The following is a 27,200-nucleotide window of genomic DNA, read 5'->3' on the forward strand; positions in this document are numbered from 1 at the left end:
GCTGGCCGCCCGAAGGCTTCCAAACTTCTGTCCCTTAGAGGAGGTGCCCTTTTATTTCACAATTCGGTTCACACCATCATACTCACTGGCAACTAAACAAAAGCTTCCCCAAACAATACTTACCCCATACACTCTTATCTATCCTCCTGTCTGGGGTTACTTTGTTTAAATGCTGGTCATAACTCATTAAACAGATTTCCTGTCCCATCGGTGGGTCCTGACCCACAGTTCGAAAAACACCGACCGAGGCCATCTGATCATCCTACCCTTGTGATACAGTGACAGGAATGCAAGGGGGTGGCCACACCAGCTCTGGAGGCCGTGGAGCCCTCTCCAGGCTCAAATCCTAGATGTTTGTGCCCACGTGTAAAAAGCGGCTTCATTTCCAGCCCAGACTCACGAGCCGTGTCTCATCTCATGCCATTTTACAGATGAGGAAACTGAGGTCCAGGGAGGGGAAGCGAGTCACCCAAATACAGAACGAACAGGACTGGAAATTCCACAGATGAGCTAGCTATTCGGCCCCCAAAAGACAGCCATAACTACAGAGCTCCCAAACTAGTAAAATCAGTGGATACAAAGTGATCCGATTTTTTCTTTAATGGTGGCTGCCTAACTCAGGTTTCTGCTGCCATCTCGAAAGAAGCCACGGCTGGAGGGTAAATTAGCGAGGGAACTACTGTTTGTTCCACCACCCCATCCTGCCCCTCCTTCAAGCTCCCAGAGTCAACGGAGACCCCCCACCACCACCACCACACACACACACCCTCTCTTGCTGCTCAGGGCAGCCTCTACTCTTCTCTCATGCCCTTAAGTCCAATCCATCAGCTAAGTCTGACTCCTCTATTAAAAGAGAAACAAATTAACTATCGTGCCGCCCCCTCCCACCACCCTCTCCCACTGAGCCAGTTGCTCCCTCCCTGGTCTCCCCATTTCTACACTCGCCCCCTCTGGTCCGCTCTCCAAGCAGCCGTCTATTGAAATGTCCACTGTAAAGTGAAATCCAGCTTAAAGGCTGTCCCCGAGATGTCCCCAGGCCAGCCCTCAGCACGGGCTGGCCCCAGCCTGTCTCCCCACCCACCTCTCCCCACTCTCCCCAGGCTCACCCAGCACCAGCCCTGCTGACTTTGTCCTCCATTCTTCAAGCAGCTCCTGCTGTGGAGTTCCCTCTCCCTGAACTCTCCCCAGCCTCCACCTGGCTGCTGCCCTTCACCCGCCTGCTCAGTCCGCAGCTCCTGTGACCGGCCCATCAAAAAGATCATTCCCAACCCCGTTTCCCAGCCACCTTTTCTCCACTAACCCGTTAGCAGCTCATGTCACATCAGATATCTGTTTAGAGAATCGCATCCTGCTAAGGGGCAGGCGAACTCCAGTCCATGGACGGAAGCTGGTTGTGTGTGTCCATAAAGCTTTATTGGAACAAAGCCGCCCCTTTGTTCACGCAGAGCCTGTGGCTGGCTTTTGCTCTGTAACAGCAGGATTGGTGGCTGTAACGGGGATGCCCCTCCTCCTCTGTGCCCCTTTTGGGCTGGCCACCCTGGAGGAAGTGCTATCTGGTTTAGCTGAGCTCATCTTACAGGGTTCGGGTGGTGCCCCTCCTCAGGTGGGAGCCCAGAAATGACTTTCCATAGCTCCCGGGGTAAGGATAACCTCAACTAGGCCGGCCAGGCAGAGCCTCTGCCTGCCTCTCCAGCCTCTCCTCTCTGGACTCTGGCCACGCTGGCTGTTCTTCTCAAAAAGTGCCAAGCTCTTTCCTGCCTCAGGACCTTTGCACTTGCTGTTCCCTTGGCTCAACAGCTCCTTGCCCAACTCCATCCAGCCCTCTTTCTCTCGGTAACTAAGGCCGCTCCTTCAGTGGAGTTTTGCTAAAGTGTCACACACCCCCGGAAGTCTTTCTGACCTTCTTGACGAGATCAGACCCCACGCACATGTCCCTGCTCTGCTCCACTGCACTCCTCACAATTCTAATTCAGTAATTCTCCAGTTACTTGTTTATATTTTCAGCCTCTCCCCAGCTCCCAGCCCCCACTGGACCCCTAACGCCTGGACAGGATCGCCCACAAAGCAGGCCCTCCAAAAATACTGTCAGTCTGCTGAATAAAGCACGAAATATTTAAACTGCTACTCAAAGATGCTAACATCCAAACCAAAAGGTAGACAGACAGAACCTCAAGAGGGGGTGATTTGGTAGTATCAAAACTCCAAACATGCACACTTGAAACCACGCAATGGCACTTTCAGAAATCTCTCCTGCAGGTACACTCCTGTGTGCAATGTGATGTGTTTATAAGTTTAATTAGTCCAGCCCTGTTCTTAATCCCCCCAAACTGGAAGTAACCTTCTATCCATTGGCTGGGGATGGGTTAAATTCTGTCATTCATACAGAGAGATATAATGCAGCTATAAAAGGGTGGAAAAGGTTCCTTTTGCATTGATATATAATAACCACCAGATAGTGTTATGGCACCCCACTCCAGTGCTCTTGCCTGGAAGATCCCATGGACGGAGGAGCCTGGTGGGCTGCAGTCCATGGGGTTGCTGGGGGTCAGACACGACTCAGCGACTTCACTTTCACTTTTCACTTTCATGCATTGGAGAAGGAAATGGCAACCCACTCCAGTGTTCTTGCCTGGAGAATCCCAGGGAAGGGGGAGCCTGGAGGGCTGCCGTCTGTGGGGTCGCACAGAGTCGGACACGACTGAAGTGACTTAGCAGCAGCAGCAGTGTTAAAGATGCACACAGTATGCATAAGACAGAAACAGAGGGGGAGTGTGTACACACACACATACACACACACACACACACACACACACACACAATGCTGATGGGTGCGTAGGGTTTTCTCTGCAAGTCTCAGGTAACAGGGACCTCCTCCAAGGAGAAGAACTAAGTATTAATAACGAGGAGCAGAGGCAGAAAGGAGAGTCCGATTTCTGTATTATGTTGAGAGTAGAAATACAATTTTCAAAAGACATGTTTTTATTTTATTTCGTTCCAAGGGGAGCAGGGTGACATGAGATGGTCTCGAGTACTGACACCTGGTTTGGAAAGCAGGGGCCTGAGTTCCAGTCCTTGTCTGCCATTGACTAGCCATGTGACCTTGGAAAAGTACCCCACCATCTCTAGGTCTCGACCTCCTCGTTTGGAACAGGACAATATTAAACCCAGTCTGTCTCCTTGGCTGCTTCTGGCTCTGAAATCTTTTCATTTTTTCTAGCTCGAGTCTGTAGGGTCTAAGGTTCTCGTAAAGCTGCACTTCATTATCAACTTGCATTTGGGCCTGCAAACACACACACACACACACACACACACACACACACACACCCTTCCTGAGGGGTAAGAGAGCATAGATTTTTAATCTAGGAGGAGATCCAGGTCAAATCCATGTTTGACAACAGTCTGCAAAAGAAAACACAGAAAGCCTCTTAGCAAAAATTCCAGCCTTATCAGAAAAACCGAGCTACCTCTTAGCAGAAACACCCTCCTCGGGCTGATGTGAAAGTCACAGAAAACTTAAAAACACACATCCCTCACACTCTTGGGCAGCAATGAAAAACAGAAAGGCCAGTGTCTGCTGAGCAAAAGCACTTAAAGCATTTACATTGGTTTTAATTAATCCAAGCAGCAGAGTGTCTCTTTTCTCTCCCCAGGATTTTGAAAGTTTACGCACAAGCAAGGAATATGGGGGTAATTTATAATTATTTAATTCTCAGTTTCCTGGGCATTTGACAGTAATTCTCACAGACAAAAGGCTCATCGTTCAGCTATTTCTTTAAGTAGCTAGGGCTCTTCACTGTGTCTCTGTAAACAGCTGCCACCCTTGCAGACAGCTCCCTTGCAGCCCGCGCCGTGCCCACGCAGCCCTGGGCCAAGTTTGTTTCATGTCAGAAGCACCCGATTCTCTCAGAAGGGTTTCCAAAGAGCTTGCTTTTCTTACCACTTGCATGATCTCTGCTATATTCATGTACCACCAGTGAATATTATTTACTTAATATTTCTATTTAAATTAATTCGCATATGACTTTTTTTTTAAGGAAACTTTACACTGCTGCCACAAATGGAAAATCAGTGTCACCTCCATAAATAGAAGGGAGGGTAAAAATACAATCCAAATAAAAGTTACTAAATTCAAGCGAGACACTGTTGCTAGCCCAAGGCTCCCAGCCTCAGGCCCACTGTTTTTTCCTCCTGGATGCTCATTTTTTGTAAGTAAGGCATCATTTCTACATACGGATTTTGAGTGTAGAGTTCAATGAGTTTTGCCCAATGTTCCATGCACTGGTAGCCATCACCATAATCAAGATGTAGGACATTACCACGACCCCAGAAAGTCTACATTTTTTCCAAAGCTGGAAGTGGGAGGAGGAAATGGCAAACGTCAGGAAAGAAAGGCGTTAAAGATACACTGACACCTCACTCCTTCTAAGGAGATTAGAGGGAAGCAGCTTTGCCAAGAGGATGGCCCTCTTAGGTAATGTGCCCATGGAGAGCATAAAACCACCCCACGTGCCGTGGGAGGCACCTGGCCCACACTCCACACATCAGTGTTCAGAAAGAGACAGAGGATGGGGCAGAGATGGGGGATTCAGAGGTTGTTGCTCTAGGTCCTCTGTGCCTCCATGCCTTTGCATGTGCTATTCCCATAGCTCAGAACACCCTTCCATACCTCCTGTCCTCACTTCTCCTAGGAAGCCACTATTTGTTCATTAAGATTTCACTTGGGCCATCTCCTCCTGAAAGCCCTCCCTGATTTTCCCTAGGCTGGCTCAGACATTAGACTCTGCAGTGTTGCCAGAACAGAGTCATGTAGGGAAGTCTATCAAGTTCAGATTCACTTCTCTGTCTCCCTACTAGACTGTGAGCTTTCTGAAGACAGGTTAAGGTCAATGATAATAACAGTAATAAGAACAGCAGCAGCAGCAGCTAATTTATTGAGAATTTATATGGCAGGCTCTGATATAAGTACATTACAAGTAGTCCATTCCTTAATTCCCACAACCTATGAGATGGGCACTGTTTACTCCCCTTTTACAGATAAGATAACTGAGGTTCAAACAGGTGAATTAACTTGCCTGAGGTCATGCAACTTGAACCCAGCAGACCTGAGACTAGGGATTCTCAACCTCAGGACTACTTACATTTAAGTGAAGTGAAAGTCGCTCAGTCGTGTCCGACTCTTTGCAACCCCATGGACTATACAATCCCTGGACTTCTCCAGGCTAGAATATTGACATTTGGGGCTAGAAAATTCCTTGCTGTGGAGGCTCTGGGATGTTTAGCAGCACACTGGCCTCCGCTCACCAGACGTCCGTAGCATCCCCAGTCCTTGCTCAGTTTGAACAAGCAGAAGCATCCCAGGCTTGCCAAACTTCTCCTGCCAGGCAGAATTGCCTCCAGCTGGGAACCCCTGCTCCAGGCCCGACTGCTCCGGGGCCTCCCCCCGGGGCCTGCACATGGCCAAGGCCCCAAACACTGCTGGGAACATCAGCCCATGAGTCACACCTGAACTGACTCAGAAATGAGACGTCGGCTCCCTGTGAGCCCTGGAAGGTAAACCGCTTCTGCAACAGACATCTGAGAGGCCACATCACCACCGCCCTCCCTATCCCATCAGGCTCTCAGGGGCTCACCCCACATCCAGGCCCTAAGAACGTTTGGGGAGACTTCTGGCCACTCTCTGGAACCGGAAGACAAGAAGGCCGCGGCGGCCACTCTAGCCCCACCGCAGCAGGGCGTCTGCATGGAGATCCGGGTCTCGGTCCATACACGGTGTTTGAGGCCCCCGTTCCACAGCCTTGCACCCCGGCTGTGTGACCTGGGGTCCTCTGAGTCCTCATGCATGATACGGGGCGGAGGTTGGTGACAATACCCACCTGACACTTCATCTCACGCACACGAAATCCAAAACACACAAAATAAACACTCGATAAATAAGGCCTTTTGGGATGTTAGTATCATTATTATGGAAAGAATTATCATTTAAGTTGAAAATTCTACCCTCTCTGCTTTCATTTGGCTTCCCTGGTGACTCAGATGGTAAAGAATCTGCCCGCAATGCAGGAGATCTGGTTTGATCCCTGGGTCAGGAAGATCCTCTGGAGAAGGGAATTGCCACCCACTCCTGTATCCTGGCGAATTCCATGGACAGAGCATGGGCTACAGTCCCTGGGGTCACAAAGAGTCAGACAGGACTGAGTGACTAACACTTTCTGTTTTCATTCCCTTATTTTACAACTTAAAGTGTGACACACACCGGCCCCCCCACCCCACCACCAGGGACTTCTTTTAAAAAAGAAAAAGGGAAGAAACCTTTATAAAAATAAAATGGATCGGTCAGCACTTTGGATTCTCTTTTTCTGCTAGCCTTCAGAAAATATGTGGAGTAGGTAAAGAATGCCTCCGACACTCATTTCGTTCCATGCTTTGTCCTTCTTCTGGGCTACCTGGGAGCTGATCAACTAACTCTCACTAAAGTTCAATGGACATGAGTCTGAGCAAGTTCCAGGAGATGGTGAAGGACAGGGAGGCCTGGTGTGCTACAGTCCATGGGGCTGCAAAGAGTCGGACGTAACTGAGCGACTGAAGAACAAAGGTAACCGCAACAACAAAAGTGAGTGTGACACGTCTCCACCTTTTACTCCACACCAAGAAGCGCTCTGTATGTATTTAACATTCACTAGCATTTGTCTTGGGAGAAGGCAATGGCACCCCACTCCAGTACTGTTGCCCGGAAAATCGCGTGGATGGAGGAGCCTGGTAGGCTGCAGTCCATGGGGTCGCACAGAGTCAGACACGACTGAAGCGACTTAGCAGCAGCAGTAGCAGCATCATTTGTCTTACAAGAACCCTTCGAAGCAGATGATAGGGTCCTCATTTTCTAAAAGGGGAAAGTGAGGCTCAGAGAGGGTGATTAATTTGCCCAAGATCACACAGCTGCTAAGTGGCAAAACCGGATTCGGTCTCAGGCAGCCCAGCTCCTCCAGCCCCGTAACTCACAAAAGGGAATATTTCCTGGATCGTGACGCCTTCACCCCAACACAGAAAACTGAGGTGTCCCCAGGACAGGAACTGCTCCGGAGCCCCATGAGGAGGTAGGCTGCCCTAGACAACGGACGACACAGATTCCTTTCTTCTGGAATACTCATAATCCCTCCGTTTGCCCCAGGATTGAGTCAACGATTATTTAAAAACCTCACTCAGGCCACATGGAGCTCTCTGCCACCTCCTGCCCTCCTGTTGCTCACCCTCAAGGACACACGGCCAAGTCTGAGATCGCCGCCAGCGCCAACCCACCGGCCAACAGATTGCTTTTGAAAAAAGGAACAACGAGAGAACATCTTCTCTCCGCCGAGGACAAGCTGGTGGAATTTTCAGGAAGCAGAATAGAATGACTAAAATAGAAAGCCAGCTCAGGAAGCTCCAGGAGGCGTCTGTCCTCAGGAGGGGGAGGGGCCGCGCGAGCCAGGGCGCTCGACTTCAACGACGACGCCAGGAGAGGAGCCAGAATCCGGCCGCAGGCCGGACGCCCCGCGGCCCCGCGGCCGAGCCCCAGAGCCGAGGTCCACCCCTGTCTGAAGCGACAGACCCACCGTTCACACCCCGAGGTGGTGGGAGGCCCGGGCCCTGGGTTTGAGACATCACAGTCTGTTGCCATGGCAACGGAGTGAAGCTTCTACAACCTGGCGGCCGCACGTGCAGCAAGAGGGCGGAGAGAAGCGAAGCGGGAGGGAGGGGGTCCTGGGGGTCCCGCCCCTCCCCTCCAGCCCTCGGCTCTCATGAGCCCTGTGTGCTAGGGGCTGCAGGAAACGCCAAGAGGAGCCGAAGCTGGATGGACTTCGCATCTGGCGGCTTGCACCACCTATAGGAAAAACCCTCTTTGAAAAGTTACAGATTGCGCTTTGAGTAACACATACAGCGCTCCGCAAACTTTCCAACAGGCCCCCCATGCCCCTATGGCCCCCAGCAGACACACAAGCGGGCAGTAATTGGATTCCCGATCAATGAATCGTGTGTTAATGATGACGGGGAGAATCAGGTGGTCACACCCTTCATTCACAAATGACACACACAGACGCAGGGCGTGAGAGGTGAGAAATTCCATCCAGCTAAGTCAGGTCCAGAGATGCCAGCAAGGGAAAGAAGGCAGTTTACCATCCTGTCTCGTTCGACGTGGAGCCACTGGAAAAAGCCACCGTGACTGCCGTGCTCTTTGCTGACCCTGCCCCGGCTGAGACAGCTGTCAGCCTTCAGACAGGACGGAAAGGAGCGCTGGGTCCTGCCTCCCAGGCAGCCTGCTGTGAGGCCAGGCGCCCGAGACCCAGGACCCAGGACAGTGTGCCAGCTCCAAGTCTTACAGACTGGCTACTGGCATGGCTGTCTGCAAATCCACATGCACCTGCCTGTCCTCCTTCTGGAGAGAAGTGGAGAGATGTGTGAAATCTGCAGGCCTCGAGTTCAGCTTCCGGATGGGAGGGCAGGGCCCAGGCATCTGATAGACATGAAACCCCACCTCATCCTCAAACTGGGATGGAAAGAACCGGGTGGAATCATTCCATGGGGCCCTCATGCTTTCAAGAACTTCAAAGACCTTCCCATCTGCCTTCATTCATTGCGCCTCGAGCTCTCCTGTGTACCACGAGGCTGACAAGCACCTGGAAGGCAGGTACCATCTACTCCTCTGTGTCACCGAGGGGGCCAGGGAAGCTGAGGGGGGTGGGGGTTCAGCCCCAGGAACAAGAACAGTCAGGGCAGGGACTCTTCTGGCGGTCCAGAAGACCTCGCCTTCCAGTGTAGGGGTGGCGCTTCCATCCCTGGTTGGGGAGCTGAGAGCCCACGTGCCTCTCGACCAAAAAACCAAAACATAAAACAGAAGCAAGATTGCAACAAATTCAATAAAGGCTTTTAAGAAATGATCCACATCAAAAAAAAAAAAAAACCTTTTGAAAGAAACCAGGGGCAGAGCTGGGGTTCAAATTGAGACATCATTTAGATGCCGTAAGATATTAAAAGGCCTCGGCGCCTTTTTACAAATGTGCATCCACCATTCAAGATACAGAACACTTCAATCCTGCTACATGGTTCCCTAGTGGCCACACCCAGCCAATAACCCTCATTTGGGGGACCCACTCGCCTGCCTTCCCTCACTAAGGCCTGGCTTTGCCTGCTGTGACCATGACATAAAACTGGATGGAATGTACATGCACATGCTGTAAATCTCAACCTTATGTCTGAGATTTAACCACATCGTATGCAGTTATGGTTTCTTTTTCATGGCCGTGTAATAGTCCATCAGATGCCGACATCAGCCTTGGCTTATCCAGTCACCATGCCACCCTGCCTCCGTTTTTCAGGAAGACAGCCATCTGAGGTGGGATTTGTGCTTCAGAGAGGCCCTTCTCTAAGAGAGGACAGTCTTTCCCCATTTGTCATGAGGCACACAGCAGAGAGAGGGGCTCCGGTGACTTCCTTGCCAAAAGGAGAAGAAAAGATCTGGTCAGAAGAATCAACCAGAAACAGACCTCAGATAATCCTCCCTCTGAAGCGGGGTGCGCGTGGCTACCCCGCCTCTCTGCCAAGGCCCTGCGCAAGGAGACACAGGCAGGGGCCCGGCCGCCTTCTCTGCTTTGGTTCCTCCAACTCACTCGGCCAAGACCCCCGTCACCTTTATGCCAGTGCCTCAAAGAGCTGTGCCCACTGAGCCCCGCAACTCCTGACACAGCGTGAAAAGCTGGTTTCCACCTTTCTTTTAGCCAACTTGAAATGCAAGTGTAAACTTCCCCTTGAAAACAGTGGGGCCCCTGGAACCCCTGGCCAGGGGCAGAGACTTAAAATTAATGCCTGATTGACAGATGGCTTCTTTATTTACACTCATCGCCAGGAGCTTTCACTTCAGTGCCCTGTCCCCGGGGGGCGGGTACACTTCATCAGAGGCTCCTGCCGACCCCGGGCATTAATGACCTCCTCCTTTCTCCATGGCAACAGAGATGAGGTCACGGGTTGTGGATTTCACACCCGGAGCCCACCTTCTCAGGACCATGCAGGTAAACAGCCCCTTTCTGTGGTCTTTACAATAACGTACGCAAGCACTGCAGACGTCAAGGCTCCCCCACCCCTCCCCGCGCTCGTTTAACAGTCCACCTTTCTCAGCGTGCCCAAGAAGGTTTGTTTTGATAAGGACCTTTATAAATCCTGAGCTTTTGCAGGCACCTTTCTTACCTTCAGAAAGCTCACTCAATTAAAATTCACGCAGAAGCACTGCCTCTTAGAAACTTAGTATCTTAGTAACTGAAACAGGCCCAAGTGAGAAAATTCCCTTTTTTCTCAAAACCTCAGGTCAGGACGCACAGATGGTCCCAAACGCCAACTCAGGAAAAGCAATCTCTCTGCTCTTCCTGTAGCATCCTCTCTACCTTGGATATATTTCTCTGCAGAAGAAAACAGCACTCAAAGTCTACGGCACAGAACTTCAGATCTAAATGCCAGTTTGTAAGAGATGCAAGGGACAGAAGAAGACTCAACAGTGCCACAGGGACACCACTGGCAAAGTCCGTCACACGGAGGCCAGTGCAAGAAACATGACCTGCTTCTTCAACAAAGGCAAGAAAACAGACTGGTGGGGATTTTTATAAAGTAAGAGAGATCTAATGGCCACGTCAATGATTTACAATGTTCGGGTCTTGTCTGGATCTTTGTTCAAACAAGTTAACCATGAAAAGACACTTGTGAGACATGCAGTAAGTTTAAACACTGGACGTTTGAAATTAAAGATTATGGCTTTGGGGGCTTCCCAGGTGGCGCTAGCGGTAAAGAACCCGCCTGCCAATGCAGGAGACTTAAGAGATGTGGGTTCGATCCCTGGGTCAGGAAGATCTCCTGGAGGAAGGCATGGCAACCCACTCCAGTATTCTTGCCTGGAGAACCCCATGGATAGAGGAGCCTGGAGGGCTACAGTCCATGGGGTCGCAAAGAGTCGGACACGACTGAGTCAACTTAGCACGCAATACAGCTTTTTAGGTTTGGTAATGGTATTGGATTTTTCTCAGGAGTCCTTATATTTGAGAGCTACATCCTAATCTATTAATAAAATATTCTATCATCTGCAATGTGATTTAAAGCAAGCAGAAGTGGTGATGCAGAGCACACACTGAGGAGGGGGGGACATAAGACTGGCCTTCAGTAGGTAACCATAGAGACTGGGTGCTGGGAACACGGCAGCTAATGATGCCATCGTCTCTACGTTTCCACATTTTGGACAAAGTTTAGGAAAACGTCACAGGCCGTTCCTCTTGCTTTGGAGGAACCCGCCGCGGGCTTTCTTCCAGGTAGGAAAGTTGACACAGCCCAGGAAGAGCCCCAGGGCAAGTCTTGCCTTCTTCCCTGAGCTCGGTTTGGGAACACTCAGTAAAACCCAACCTCGCACCAGCCCAGGGAAGCCGGGTCTGGCCGGAGCTCTGGGGCGCCTGTGGCTGTTTCCTGTGCTGGGGAGAGAGGAGACAGGAAGTCCCTTAGTGGGGGGAAGCCACAAGACATCCACCACACGGCACTTCCCAAGGCTGCCGCGTCCTGGCCCAGGGTCAGGGGTCCGCAGCGCCGGGGCAGGACCCTGAGGAGCAGCCTCAGGGAACCTTGCAGCCTGAGAGTCTGGACAACTGAGAAAGCTTTTGCACCTGGCCTACTTCTGCGGCTGAGGCAGGGACCCATGCCCCGGGCAAGCTTTTCATCAGAACTGACCCCCTACAGAGGGCTGCCCCGGTGGCTTAGTGGTAAAGAATCCACCTGCCAATGCAGGAGGCGAGGTTCGATCCCTGGGTCGGGAAGATCCCCTAGAGGAGAACATGGCAACCCACTCCAGTATTCTCACCTGGGAAATCCCATGGACAGAGGAGCCTGGTGGATTCCAGTCCATGGGATCACGAAGACTTGGACACAGCTAAGCATGCATGCAAATCGCATGTAAGTTAGGTATCATGCTGCAATGCCAGCTGAAGCCCCGCGGCCAGTGACTCATCTCCAAAAGGCATCTTCTCTTCCAGGCAGAGGCTTTAACCTCTGAGCCACCAAGGAAGCCCCTCTTAAGGCTCAGGATTCCTTAAAGGCGAGGGCAGAGACTTTCCCCTCCAAGGACCCAACGCTCTCAAGAAGGTGGGTGAGCCCGACGGTTTCTCAGAGTCCACCACCCTGCTCCCAGCCTGCCGTCCGACCTTCACGCAGCCCCGCTGCCCGCACTCAGTCACACTGCCTTGCGGGAACCTGACCACCCCCATCTCACAGATGAGAAAACACAAGCGGAGAGGATCAAAATCACCTGCCTGGAGGCAAACCACTCAGCGGGGATTATGCAACTTCTCATCCATTTATAAGGCAATGGTTTACTGCGCGCTTGCCAATGCCCGGCACTTCAACTTGGCCAAGGCCAAGCTAGTAATGGACACCTAAGTCAGAATTTCAAGCCGGGATTTCCTGACTTCAGTCCTGTTGCTCTGGCTCAGTAGGCCTATGGCCGTGGAGTTGGGGGGGACACGTGCCCCGGGAGGCATGCACGACAATCCACTGGGCTGTAGAGAGAAATACAGAAATAGCAGAACCCCAGTTTATATTCTGTCCTTCCCCACTTGGGTTTTTGTTGCATATTTTATGAGTATAATCCCATTAGGATAGCAGTGAACAGTCCACTGATAATTGCATAGATACCAAAACATCATGGGTGAATGCAGCCCATGTTGGCATTAAGGGTACCCAGGAAAGCTGGGGTCAGTGAGATTCCGGCTGAGCTGTAGTGCTGAGGACAGGGACTCAGGACCCCAGCTGCCTGGGCTCGAAGCCTGTCCTGCCGTGTACTGCTCGTGACTCTCAGCAAAAGTGAACTGACCCCCAAGAATTCTGACTTCATGGGTCCTGGGTATGCCTGAAAGATTCTAGTCTGTAGCCAGGATTAAGGACCACTGGCCACCAAAGCTGCATTTCTCAAATGTATTCAATCCCATCATCTTACAGGACTAAAAAGCCTTGGGCACCAACTCAAATAGCACAGCATTAAGATTTTAAGAGCCTCTACTTCTGATCAAGGGCATCCCTGGGAGGTCAGTGGGAAAGAATCTGCCTGCCAACGCAGGAGACACGAATTCTATCCCTGGGTTGGGAAGATGCCCTGGAGAAGGAAATGGCGATCCACTCCAGTATCCTTGCCTGGGAAATCCCATGGACAGAGGAGCCCGGTGGGCTACCGTCCCTGGGGCCCCAAAGAGCAACCGAAACAACTTCTGATCAAAAGCTGAGGGCGCCTTAAGAACAGACGGCCTTTAATTTGGAAGCTGGGATGACATGTGTTCAATAGTAAAGGATGATTCAGGCAACTTTCTCCCTAGCTCTTGCTCCTCCCTCGACGAGGCCACTGCTCGACTCAGCCCTCGTTTCACCTTTCCAGCTGCACCTGGAGACGCTATTTGCACAAAGCAGGCTCATTAAGGCTTGTCCTTAACTCAACACAGACGGCAACGTCTCTGAATGTCACATGTGTTTAGCGAACTCGCTTGCTTAGAGTAGAGCTCTATTTTTAGTAAGCACCAAAAAAAAAAAAAAAAAAGCCCGTGATGCTGTATATCAGCACCTCATTTGTCCCTATTTGTTTACCAGGCTGTGTCCCACACTGGCCTGGGGGCCAGACAGGGGCAAGACCACATTTCATTCATCTGTGTACTCCCACAGGGCCTGGCACAAAACCAGCATTCAATGAGTGTTTGCTGAAAGAATGAGGCTTTAATTGTGCCCTGTGAATGGGCCGAGAGCAGGTGGCCCTGAGCTCAAGTGCAGGTGACATTAGAGAGCGGGCGACAGCAGGGTCTGTGACTCTACCTGAAAATGGTATAAAGCTGAGCCACCCGTCATGCAGGAGACCCGGGTTCCATTCCTGGGTCAGGAGGATCTGCTGGAGAAGGGTATAAAGCTGAGCCACCCGCAATGCAGGAGACCCGGGTTCCATTCCTGGGTCAGTGTGACTCTACCTGAAAATGGTATAAAGCTGAGCCACCCGCCATTCAGGAGACCCAGGTTCCATTCCTGGGTCAGGAGGATCTGCTGGAGAAGGGACAGGCCACCCACTCCAGTATTCTTGAGCTTCCCTTGTGGCTCAGCTGGTAAAGAATCCGCCCGCAATGCGGGAGACCTGAGTTCAATCCCTGGGTTGGGAAGATCCCCGGAGAAGGGAAAGGCTACCGGCTCCAGTACTCTGCCCTGGAGAATTCCATGGGCTGTATAGTCCCTGGGGTCGCAGAGAGTCGGACACGACTGAGCGCCTTTCACCCCGGGCTTTACAGGTGCAGAAGGGACGCACGCGTGCAGTGTGCTCCTGCGGTACATGGGACCTGCGGCTTTCATCAGCCTTTCAGAGGTCTGTGACCCAAAGAGTTTGAGGATCAGCAGAACAAACTATAAGCAACGGTCAGGAGTCCATTTTCCTTTCTGAAAGGTCAAAGTTAACGCCATATGCATCCGCTTTCCAGAGGAGGGGCATGCCAGACTCACTGAGGCAGACTGGGAGCAAGCCCTCCCAACACGGCCCAGAGAAGATCTGGCACCGCTGGAGGTGACTGGGGATCCCCAGGGCCCATCCGTCTTTCCCAGTGTATTACAAGTTGGAAGAAGTAAGAATGCCTTGAATTCACATGCACATACAAAGAAATTAAACTTCTGTCTACCAACAGCCAGCACGCCTCTCCCCTCCAAGGTGGGCTCATAGCCAGGACCCTCAGAGCCCTGTCTGCATTCTTTCTATTACTATGCATTTAGCTCTTTCCCTCAAAAGAAAATAAGAGTTTACCTTGCATGCCTCTAAGCAAATAAATCTGAAAATTCAGAAAGGTGAAGTGGGTGATTTCCTAGGAAGAAAGTTTACCAAAACTGGCTCTAGTCAAAATAGAAAATGGATACAGCCCAATTCCCATAGACACGATCGAGAAAGTTATCCCAGAACAAGACCATAAAAAGGCACCAGGTCCAGATGGCTTCACAGGGGATCCTATCACAACGGGAGAAACTGGATAGTCCCAACAATATACACGTTGTTCCTGAACATAGAGAAGGAGAGACGTTTAGACTTGACGGCACACCAAAAAGCACATTACAGACATCACTCGCGGCTTAGCTGCTAGGCCACATCCAACTCTTACGATGCCATGGACTACAGCCTGCCAGGCTTCTCCATCCATGACATTTTCCAGACAAGAATATTGGAGTCAGTTGCCGTTTCCTTCTCCAGGGGATCTTCCCTGATCCACGGATCAAACCCAGGTCTCCCGCATTGCAGGCAGATTCTTTACCTGCCACCAGGTGAACACTGCTAAAAGAAATCTTAAAACAATATTATCCAGTAGATGCCAGGCCCACCACCATAAGAAAATAATACCCAGTGACCAAATGGGGTTAATACCAGGAACGTTTCAATATTAGGAAAGCTATTAATATCAATGATCTTAGAATAAAATCATGTTTTTCCATAGATGCTAAAAAGTCTGTGGCATCACTCAACTCCCATTCCTAATCAAAACTCTTATGAAAATAGAGACGGATGGATACTTCCCTAACATAAATACATATGCCTCAATTCTAAAGCTAACACTGAAGATTCTCCTGCCTGGGTGAGGAACAAGGCAAAGATGCCTATTTTCCACTACCATGTAGATGCTACTGGAGGGATCAGTCGATGCAATTAGACAGAAAAACAATTAGAGACACTAACTGATTGAGGGCAGGGACTGAGTCTCATTTTCTACTACATCCCCAGGATCTAACACCATAGGAGCTCAATAGGTAGATGGATGAGTAAGTGAATGATGACTCACATGAACTGAGCACCTCTATTAACGAAATCAAAGGTTTAATAAAAAGCTAGTGACAAATGACACTGTGTTAAGTGATGTGAATGGGTTAAGCCATTCAAGGCAAACAGTTGCCTGTATGAGGTAAGTACTATCATTCAATCACGTGACAGCTGAGCAAACAGAGGTCCAGAGAGATTAAATGACTTACCCAAGATCATCTTGTCAGTAATGTTTTAAACTCCAGTCTTGCACGGTGCCAGGCCCCTAACTGCTTTGTGCGCATCTCTCGTCAAGTGAGGGGACGAGAACTCACACGGTAGATCCGAAAGATATAGAGCAGGACTCTAGGGCTCCAGAGCAGGACTGCCGGGCTCACATTTCAGCTCTGCCGTGTACCTGCTCTGCTTTCTGGGGAAAGTTCCTTCACCTCTCTGTGCCTCATCAACCCCCTCTACAAAATGAAGGTGACAACCTTCTGTGAAGTGTGTACCTTCTATGGTTGGAGGGGTACTACACGGGCTAATCACAGCTGCCACACGCTCAGGTTCCACAAAATAAGCATGTGACTTCCCCCAACTCCCTACGTGCCGTCACCAGTTCCTGACAATGTCTGTCCCAGGAGCAATCCTCTTCCTTTCTTGGCCTTTTGCCAAGCCCATTGCCCAGAGTTAAAGAGAACACCTCACGTGTACCACCAACATATTGTCATGTGGGACAAAGCCCATTAGCAAGACACGGACTAGTGTTGACCCTTGGGGAGTTCCATCATGCGGAAGCAGAGCAAAGTGACTGCTATTAACATCTGGGTGAGACTGAGCCTGACCCACATCTGGAACAGCTCGCTTCAGCCTCTCAAGGCTCGCAGCATCCCTTCTCTTACTGAGCCATGACGTTTCTGTCCTGGTGCCTTCGCAGCAAGGCCTGATTACAGATTCCACAGCATAATTCCTCATCCTTAAGTTGGGCTGCACGTTTGGCAAGGAGTAACTTTATGGTTGGAGAAGGCAATGGCACCCCACTCCAGTACTCTTGCCTGGAAAATCCCATGGACGGAGGAGCCTGGAAGGCTGCAGTCCATGGGGTCACTAAGAGTCAGACACGACTGAGCGACTTCACTTTCACTTTCCACTTTCATGCATTGGAGAAGGAAATGGCAACCCACTCCATTGTTCTTGCCTGGAGAATCCCAGGGACGGGGGAGCCTGGTGGGCTGCCCTCTATGGGGTCGCACAGAGTCGGACACGACTGAAGCAATTTAGCAGCAGCAGCAACTTTATGGTGGAGCAACCTGCCAAAGGTTACCTCGGCCAGGTGATCTAGGCTATCATCAATAATGATAAATCATGTTGATGGTAGGTACCCACAATATGATGTGATGGAAATGGTCACTTTACCTCTGTGGTCTTCCTCCCCCAAAACCCATAGCCCTGTCTAACCATGAGAAAAACATAAGACCCCACTGAAAGGACATTCTACAATGCACCTAGTCAGTATTCCTCAAAACTGTCAAGCTCATTAAGAAAAGGGGGGGGGGGTACAATCTAAACAAAGTATGGACTTAGCTTTATAAAACTGTATCATAATATTGGCTCACTAATTGTAACAAATGCATCCTGCTAACGGATATTCCTCCTATGGGGAGCTGGGTGCTGGGTATACAAGAGCTTGCTGTACTCTCTTTACAATTTTTCTGTAAATTTAAGACTGTTTCCAAAAATAAAGTTTATTTTTTTTAAAGATAGATGCTGGGGCCTTCACCATGGTCATTTAGACACCCATCTGGCAGCCACCAAGCACCCCTTTGCCAAGAAAAACTATAAAAAGCACCTCCCATCAGATTTGGCTTAGAAACTATTTCCCCGGAAATCTCCCCGCTGCAGGAAAAAAAAAAAAAAATCCGTTGATTGTGAATCTTGGAGGGGTGTAAGTATTCCCTCCAAACATGACTTTAATCTTAACGAAGAGCAAGACCACGGATGCTAGAGGGATCATTTGCAGATTCTTAATTGTATCTTTTCAAAGCAAAGGATGGCCTCCAGATTGCAACTCAAGAAGACTGGTCTCTTTGGCTGGCTAATTATTTCCATCTCCAGCCAAAATAGAGAATAATTACTAACTACCATCTTCACTTGGTATCCGATCGAAGGGCATCTCTGAAGTCAAAGCAAGGCCCTCACCTGGAGTTTCACCTGAAGACGCTGCAGAGGGAAAGTTGAAACTTCTCTGCCTCACACAGCATCTCTGGGAAACAGCAAACTTGGGAGAGTCCGGAAAGGGCCTCCTACACACACCAGCCAGCACAACCCCTTCCTGCTCCCCAGAAGCAGCCGAGCCCAAGTGCATCTGGAAGTCACCAACAGGCCTGCCCCCAAGGCTTCAACAAGCACTGGCTGGGCTAGGCTGTCAAAATCAGGAAGCCTGTCTGGTGTTCTGTTTTTTTCCAAGACAACCTGCTAACCAGAAAAATACAGTGAGGCTGGGTGTGCGACCGCCTCCTCTGACCAAGGCTCCTGTTAAACACGTGAAATGACGGCCCAGCGGGGGGAAATCCCCAGCCCCCAGCGCAGAGCGCACTTGCAGGCAGGGACTGACAGGTCGCTGAGGCAGGAATAAGCCTGCACCTTCCTGAAACCACAGGCGGGCACCCTCCAAGCCCCCACAGTCTGGTTGCCTGTGGGGCGGGGGGTGGGGCCCACTTAATAAAGCTCAGACTGAAGCATGTGAGGTGATGTGCAAACGGCAGCGGCAGAACGCAGGGAGGAAATGGGCCAGCCGCCTAAGACGAGGGCAAACCACGCTCCAGCATTAGACACAGACAACCTCCTCCTTAGAGTCAGCGCAACGTCCCCAACAAGGGCTCGCACACGGTGGGGCTCGGAGGTGGGCGGATCCGCCTCACCAGCCCTCTTTTTGCACCAGTCCCGGCCGAAAAACTCCATTCTTTGGCTTCCTCACCTCTTCCCTCCAAAGGCAAAACCCATAGCTTCCACCGCGCACTGATGACCAACGGCGGGCCAGAGACCAGCTGAGACCCCTGCTCCCTTTTGCTTCACTACCAGGGACCCTCGGGGAGAAGGAACTGGAAACTGGCGCCCCACCAGGCAGAGTGAGCCTAGTGCCCTCTAAAGGCGGCTGCAGTCTCCGACGGCTCCCGCCCTCCCTCTCACCTGGGGAGAGGCAACTTCCCCCCAACTCAAGTTCAGGCCCCCCAGGAAATGTGACGCGTGGGGCAAAGGGGCCCCACCCGCGGCCACTGCCCAGGCCCCAGCCCCAGCCCAGGCTCGGGGGCCAGGCCGGGGCGAGCCTCCACCGACCTTCGATAGGATTCAAATAGTCATAATCGAAGAGGATGGAGAAGTCGAACTCGTCTTGGGGGCTGCCCCCAGGCTCGTGGCCCGGGGCGTCCCCGCCGTCGGGGTCAGGCTGCGGCTCCGGGGCGTCCATGGCGCGCGGAGCGGCGGGCGGGCCGGGGGCGGAGGCGGGCTCGGTGGACTCGCGGGCCCCTAGCCGGCGACGGCGAAGGGAGCAGGAAGCGGGGCGGAGAGGCGGGCGGAGCGGCGGGGTCACTGTCCTCGTGGGGACACACGCGGGGTCCGGGGATGGCGCGCCCGGGGGAGCTGAGCGGCGGCGGCGCGCGCTTCCTGCTCCGGAGGCACCTGTTGCAGCCCGGGGAGGGGAGGCGGGGACAGCGCGGCCCGGCCGGCGGGGCGGGGCGACACCCCGGGACCGGGGAGGGCGGGGACGGCCGGGAGGAAGCAGGCCGCCCCTGGTCCCGGCCGCACCGCCCGGCGCCGCGCGAAGCCACCTGCCAGGCGCTCGGGCGCAGCCGCCGCTTCCACCCTCCCCGCCTAAGCTCTGCGGCCCTGCCGGACCCAGGATCCGGATGAGAAAGCCACTTGTCTTTTTGCCCTGGGTGACCGGCTGACACCAACAAGGTCGGGGGTGGGGGGTGCACCCACTGCCTTCTCTTGCAGACCTGAGCCTCTGTGAGCCCGCAGCTGCGGCTGGATTGCCACCTCCATCAGTCACATCCAGGACTTGGCGAAGAATCCCAGGTACTGGCAAGGCGCAAGTCCTACCTGCCTTTCCATCTACACCTCTTGGCCGCCTGACATCTCCAGGGACCAGCAGGCACCAGACACTCTCGCCCGGGGACCTTTAGGTCCTGGTGGGGCAAGAGTAAGGACCGAGATAAACTCCAGAACAAAGAGCATCCCCCTGGGCTGTCTGGAGAGTGCTCACCAGAGATGTAGGGGAAAGGCTGGGGGCTGGGGCGGCTTTGGTCCCCTCAGCTGTCGGGGGGCAAGAAGTGGCGGGGGGGGGGGGGCTCTGGCAAGATGGCATTCGGAGGAACCTGACTGCTGGGCATACCTGGAGGAAGAATGCTTCAGAGGTGGGAACCAAAACCGAGAGGCAGAAGCAGCTCAGTGTGGCAGAGCAGGTCAGAGGGCAGTGCAGGTGGAAAGGGCAGCTGGGGACGAGTACACCTGCACGATTGATCAGAACGCAGATCCCCAGGCCCGCACTGGAGCTTGAGTACTAAGTCTGGAGGAGAGGCTCGGAGATGTGCATTTCTAGGCAAGCATCCACGGTGAACGCTGTGAACAGGCACTTAGGGAACAACGCATAAGAACCGACTCCCAACACCCCCTTATAAAACCCTTCCAGGGGTCTTGCACCAAGTTAGCTCCAGTCAGAAAGCAGGCTCACAGAGGTACAGGGGACGCGGCCAGCGGCCTCCTTTTACGGCACGTTGGCGTCCCCTGAGACGCTGTAAAAATGCCTGTTCCCAGGTTCTGATCCAAACCCCTTGAAGGTGTTTTCTTTTTAATGACCTCAGATAATTCTAAAGGGCGGCCAGGGTTGAGAATTACTGGATCAGAAAAGGAGGTGGGAGAGTTTCAGGGGTTCCCTGAGAGCCACAGCTTGACCTGAAATGGGGACTGACTCCGATCCTTTCCCACGTGCCAGAGGGTGGAGAAGATGCCCTCTCTCAGGGCAGCCATCTCGGTTCCATTAAGGGATTCGTGGGAAGCTGTCAATCATTATGCATTCCCCAGACCTTTATTGGGCACCTGCTAGGTACCAGGCACTACCACAGATCCTGGGGGTGCAGCCGTCGGCAGGACCGGGTCCCTACCACCCTCATCATGTTTATGTCCTGTTGGTAAAGAGATACGGCAATGAATAGCGTTTCCCAAACTGCACTTGGACCAGTGACTCCTAACCCAACTTACACATTGGCCTCACCTGGAGAGCTGTTAAAAAAAATTCAAGAAGCTAGATCCTAGGAGGGGCCAGTTACAATCAGAATGTTTGAGACTCAGGCATCAGTATTTCGTAAAAGCTCCCCAGATGCTTCCAGTGTGTGGCCTGGGGTAAGAAGCACTGGTTTGGACACAAACTCCATTCCAGGGTCCTGGGCCTGGATCCAAGACTCATGCATTTTCAGTCTTGGGAAGCTCTTTCTGGCTGTCAGAACATTAAAAAAAAAAAATCCTCTTGTTTGTTTCTTAAGCATAAACATACACACACCAGGTGAATCCAGCAAGTATCCTAGGGGTGGCTGATAAATTTAGGTGGAGGAGGGGAGATGACCCACACTAGGACTGCTGAGAGCCCAAGCATCCAGAAGGAGGGGCCTCCCGGGTGGCAGAAGAATCTGCCTGCCAATGCAGCAGACATGGGTTTGATCCCTGGGTGGGGAGGATCCCCTGGAGAAGGAAATAGCAGCCCACTCTAGTATTCTTGCCTGGAGAATCTCATGGACAGAGGAGCCTGGCGGGCTACAGCCCACGGGGTTGCAAAAGAGTCAGACACGACTGAGCGACCAAACAACAGAATGATCCAGAAAGAGATGGATGCTCTCGGGTCCCTGTGACAGGACTCAGAATCCAAACCCTGAAATTTAGCCAGGGAAAATCAGAGGAACCAGCCTGTCCTTGTGCTACAGACAAGGAGAAGCTAGTGTCATCCTCACTGGTCTCTTTTCATCCCTCCAGCCATGATGACTAAATGCCTCTAATCTAGAGGACATCTGTTGATTCTGCGTACCTGGTGTCATTCCCCCCTGCTTCTGATAACAACACCCCAGTGTGTTCCTTTGGGAAACTACTCTTGATGATGCAATTCTGGTAAATTATCGACCCAGTTGTCCCATACTACCCTGGCAAAGAAGTGTACAAATGACCCAGGCTTGGCCAATCAGAGCATTTTTATCTCCATTAGCCTGTGAGATCCACTCGGGCAGGGGTCATGATTGATTCATTCACAGCTTTATGTACAATGGGTGTGTGGATGTGCAGATAGATGAATGGATGGATGAGTGCATGTTTGGGTGACAGATGGATGGATGGATGAAATGGAAGAGTGGATGGATGGATGGATGGATGATGAATGGATGGATGATGAAAGAGTGGATGGATGAATGATGGATGAATGGGTGGGTGGGTGGAAGAGTGAATGGATGGATGGATGATGGATGGATGGACGGGTGAATGGATGGATGGATAAAAGAGTCTGACTGTCCTTGTGTATATAAGATCCTTATATTTGTCTTTAAGGACCCTCCTCTCTAAGACTTAATCTGGCCACCCCATTGTTTGGGCAAGAATCTAAATTCTTACCCCCAACTGACATCCTCCTGAGACAGCCAATAATAAGATGACATAGTAAAGGTAAAATCACCATCCCTTTGATAGACTGCCTTGTGAGAACGGTTCAGGACCTGGCAATAATACTCTAACTGCCTCAGTTGTTCCTCTGAACAGTAGAAATATTTTTTAAGTTTCTAGAATCTGGAATCTGCGCCAAATCAGAGCTCTTAAAGGGAAGGGGTTCAGACTAGGTCCTGACCCAGAACAGAGTTTCTGCTAGAGCGCTGGGAAGTGAGAGCGTTTTCTTCTCTACAGGCCACTCTGAAAGCTGGGGCTTGAGTTGGGGGATGGCATATTTTCAATTCCAAAATAAATAATTTGTGCTGTTAGAAGCAAGGAGCATAATGCATGACCTTTATGCATTCAGAGGCCACTCCGGGAGCGCGGGCTGGGATGCAGGCCCCAACGGTGCAGCTCTGTCAACCTGCCCTCTGCCCCACCGCTGACCTTATGGAGGCCCTGGTCTTTGAGCTTTCCTCTGGGCTCCCCAACAGAAGTGCAATGGGAGGTTAGTGAGGCTGCTGAGGGTCTGCAAATCCTAGCACACGTCTGATCCTGGCCCAGGATTTCAGCTCCACTCAAAAGCACTGACTCTAGTGTATAATTACAAACTGAGACAAGTGCCATGAAAGGAGAGCTGACGACAGGACAGAGGCTACAACAATAATGTCAACACGGAATTCAAGAAAGGCTTCCTTAGGGAGGTGATACTTGAGCTGAGAACAGGAGGCTGAGCAGAAGGTAGCCAGCGAAGAGTGAGGGGAAGAACTAACAGCCAGCTGGGAAAGCATGTGCAAAGGCCCTGAGGCAGGAAGAGGCAGGAAGAACCGAGAAAAGACTGGAGGGGACGGACCAGAAGATGGTGTGGGGTAAGGCTGGGGGATTAGTGGGGCCTTCGTGGAGAATTTTGGACCTAAGACCAATGAGGAATGACTGAAGTGCATTTAGGCAGGTACGTGACAAGACCACATTTGGGGTTTTAATCGGTTGCTCTGGGTTCTGGGTGGAGAAGAAACTGCAAGGTGATGAGGTTTACAGCAAGAAGACCAATTAGGAGGTTCATGCAGCCATCCAGGCAAGAGACAATGGGAGTGCGGGCCGTGGGGAGGACAGGAAGCAGCGGAAGCACACTCTCACCCTCTAGTCCACCCTTGAGTTCTCTCTTTTCCTCTTGCCGGCTGCCTCTTTAAAAAGGCAGCATAATCTGATTGCAAGTGAATACAAATACTCAGAGTATACCAACTCTCCCACCCACCCCACCCAACCCCACCCCAGGAGACTCTGAGTGCTGAGGCCCCTTCAAGAAGGCCCTGGAAGGACCCCCCCAACCCCGGCCAACACATAGCTCTGTGCTCCTTTCCCCCTTCTGGTATGAAGCTCATCTTTAGCCTCAGTCTCTACCTCTCCCAGGGCTTCCCCAATGGCTCAGCCGGTTAAAAAATCTGCCTGTGATGCAGGAGACACAGGAGATATGGGTTTGATCCCTGGTTTGAGAAGATCCCCTGGAGAAGGGAATGGCAACCTGCTCCAGTATTCTTGCCTGGGAAATCCCATGAACAGAGGAGCCTAGTGGGCCGCAGCCCAAAGGGTCACAGAGGTGGACAGGACAGAGCGACTAAGGAGTGGACTTGTCCCACCGTCCACTCAACAGCTGCATCTGGGCACCCAGCAGGCGCCGTGGAGCACACCTGTCCAAACCAACCTACTTATCGTCTGAAACTGCTCCTCTCCCACAGTTCCCAGCCAGATCACCCTCCCATTCATCACTTTCTCCCACCGAAAACCAATGAGCAAGTCCTCTATTTCTCTCTGCTCACACCCACAGGCAACCCCCTCAGCAAACCAAAAAACCCCAAATCCCATCACGTTTCACCAGCTTCACTGTTCCGCCTCCGACCCCGGCGAGCCTAGTGCACGTCATCTGTCACCCTGATGACTGTCCTCCCTGGCCTCGTCACTTCCACGCCGGCCCTGACATGGAGCAGCCAAAGGGATATTTTGAAAGGGATCCCTGTAAGGGCCAACATGGAAGTAACAAGATGAGGGCAGAGGCTCCCGTAGGCGTCAGGGAGGGACACACAAGCACCCTGACCGACAGGGTCCTAGATCAGCTGCCCCACGCCAGCCCCCTTTAGGCATCATCTCTGGCCACGGTCCCTTCTTTTGACTTCCTTCTGCCACCCACTCCTCAATCGTCCAGCTGTTCCTTGAAAATACCAAGCGTGGCCCTACCCCGGGGCCTTTGCACCTACTATTCACACTGATAAATGTCACTTCCTTGCTTTGTTCATTCCTCAGCTCAAATGTCAGCTCCTCAGAGAGAACTTCCACGATCATCCCAATAAAAATAGCACCCCCTGGCCTCCTCCGTCCCCTGACCCTGCTTTGTGTTCCTCGAAGCCCTTATCTTGGCAGCATATTTATTCATAAGTGCACTTGCTCATCTTTTCTGCCTCTTCTCAATCGACTGTAAGCCCCACAAGACCAAGAAGGTTTGTTTTATTGACTGCTGTCTCCAGGGCTGTCAGATATAGTGAACAAAAACACAGGACACTCGGTTAAATTTGGATTTTGGACAACAATGCACGCTTATGTTTTTTAGCTCAATATGTCCCCCAACATTGTATGGGACATACTGAAACTAAAAATGCATTCATCGTTTGCCTGAAATTCAAAGTTCACCGGATATTCTGTATTTTAATCTGGCAAGTCCAGCTGTAGCCCCAGATCCTGGAAGCGTTCCCAGGGCACGGTGGGCACTCTCGAAGAAGGAGCCGAAGGACTGGATGAAGGACAGTGCCCAACAGAGCTCACCCTGAGAGATCTCTCAGAACACGAAGTGGCATCGAGAGGCGAACCTGAGTCCCTGGTTGCCTCAGTTTCATGGGACTTGTCAGGGATGTCCGGAAAGCTGGTGTTTTGCACAACCGGTGGCCCAGCCTCTAGCATGGTTATGACACCTGTAATTATTTTTATGTAAATAACATTTCATCTGACTCAGTGGCTTCAGGGAAATTCTGCCTGTACATGCTTTTTTTCTTTTTCAAAAGGAAAAGAAAAAAAAATGACTTATAAAAAAATATGCTCTGGTATAGGAAATAGATTCCTGGGGTCATTATAACAACACTGATGGATTTGAATCCAGTCGCTGCCTCCTCTTCCAAGCTGAACTTCCTGGAGGTCAATGGCACCCACAGGCATGAAGAGATCATTGTTTGGCCAAGGTTGGGGTGACCCTGTGGTACCATCAGGAAGATCACAGAATGGGGGCCCAGGATCCAATCCGAGTGCTTCCTCTGAATCACTCTGTGACTTTTAAGCAAGTCAGCTGGCCTTTCTGTGCCTCAGTTCTTCTATCTGTAAAATGGGGGCCAGTAAATCAGCTCATACCTGAGGCCCCATTCCAGCTGGGGGTCCAGGAGGCTCTAGTGCTAACCTGAGCAGCAGCCAAGGTCAATTTCATGGGTTCAACCTGTGCTAGCCCACAGGGCCCTGCACCCAGAGGACCACAAGGTCTAACACCCTGCCACCACCATCTTAAAATTCTTAGCAATATTTGAACCAGGGGCTGAGAATTTTCTTTTATGTTAGGCCCTGCGGACTACAAAGCCAGCCCTAACGGGCTGTTCTCAGCCCAAACCCCACCATCCCGACGACCCCATCGTAAGAAAAGCTTAACTAGAAAATGTAGGCCCCGAAATGTGTTTAATCGGAAAAGTAGGAGCTCTCCCAGATCCCAGAAAGGACCGCCCCTCAATTTAAGTACATCCGGGGATTATCACTCGAGATGCTAATATTTTAATTTACAGATGGATGCATTTGACTCCTTCAGGACTGGAACCAGAGTGAGGCAAGTGAGGCAAAATTCAAGAGGGAACCAAAAACCTCAATAGTCAAATACACTATGCTTTCATAAAACATGTTTTAAAAATAAAAATAAATACAAAGAAAATCTATGTTAAGCAAACTATTACACTTGGAATAAAGACAGGGTCAGTATCAGTGCTGTGTGGACCCATCCTAGACCCTGAGGTAAGAGGAAAAATGAATAATAAAGATCTTGTCTTTACTTAAATTTTTTTTCTATTTTTGGTTCATCGTAGATTTTTGCATCAATTTTTTTGTATTTATTTATTTACTATTTTGCCCTGTAGCATATGGGAATCTTAGTTCCCCGACCAGGGATCAAACCCACACCCCCTGCAGTGGAAGGCAGATTTGTAACCACAAAGTCCCTTTGCATCAATTTCGATTTCTAAAATATTTCGACCACTGAGTGTCCTGGCGTCCCCTTCCACGTTGCCTCCCCTCAAAGCCAGTTTTCAGGGGTGACCTCCTCATGATTTGGGGGAACCACAAGACACTTTCAAACTTGGCTTTCACTCCAACCTACAATCAACACCATCTTTCAAAGCCTGGACAGGACTTCTCTGCTGTAAGAAAGATAATTTCCAGGAGAAGATTGCAGCGGAAGGCAGTTTGTTGAAACTGGCGCCACCCCCCACCACCCCGCCTCATTACTACCAGGCAGGCAGAGAGGGTTAAAGCTCCAGGAAAACAGGGATCTACCAAAAGCCGGAACCCAAATGGAGGTGTGGACTGTAAGGAGACACCCCACAGCACAGCAGCGGTGGTCCCAGGTCAAACCCATCCTGCAGGCATATTATGTCTGGCCTGCCCCGTAATTTTTTTTTTAATCTGAACTTTTTTTTTTAATTGAGAGTATTCA

At 51.3% G+C, this 27,200-nt stretch overlaps 1 protein-coding gene across 4 annotated transcripts in view; it reads right to left on the reverse strand.

The window, feature by feature from the left end:
- NFATC2 (nuclear factor of activated T cells 2) overlaps window positions 1-27,200 on the reverse strand; it is a 160,489-nt gene that overhangs the window by 123,779 nt on the left and 9,510 nt on the right. For 2 of the 4 annotated variants that reach the window (XM_061437974.1, XM_061437972.1), the window contains exon 1: window positions 19,130-19,488. The exons of 1 other annotated variant lie outside the window; for it this stretch is intronic. Coding sequence is in view for 2 of the 3 variants with exons in the window: in XM_061437972.1 (XP_061293956.1) it covers window positions 19,130-19,259 (130 nt within the window). In the remaining variant the exon portion in view is untranslated. Of the gene's footprint in view, window positions 1-19,129; window positions 19,489-27,200 lie in introns of those variants that run through there. One more of the 4 variants, XM_061437971.1, reaches the window with a different exon arrangement.

The sequence above is a fragment of the Bos javanicus genome, chromosome 13 (genome assembly GCF_032452875.1).
Source record: "Bos javanicus breed banteng chromosome 13, ARS-OSU_banteng_1.0, whole genome shotgun sequence".
NCBI lineage: Eukaryota > Metazoa > Chordata > Mammalia > Artiodactyla > Bovidae > Bos > Bos javanicus.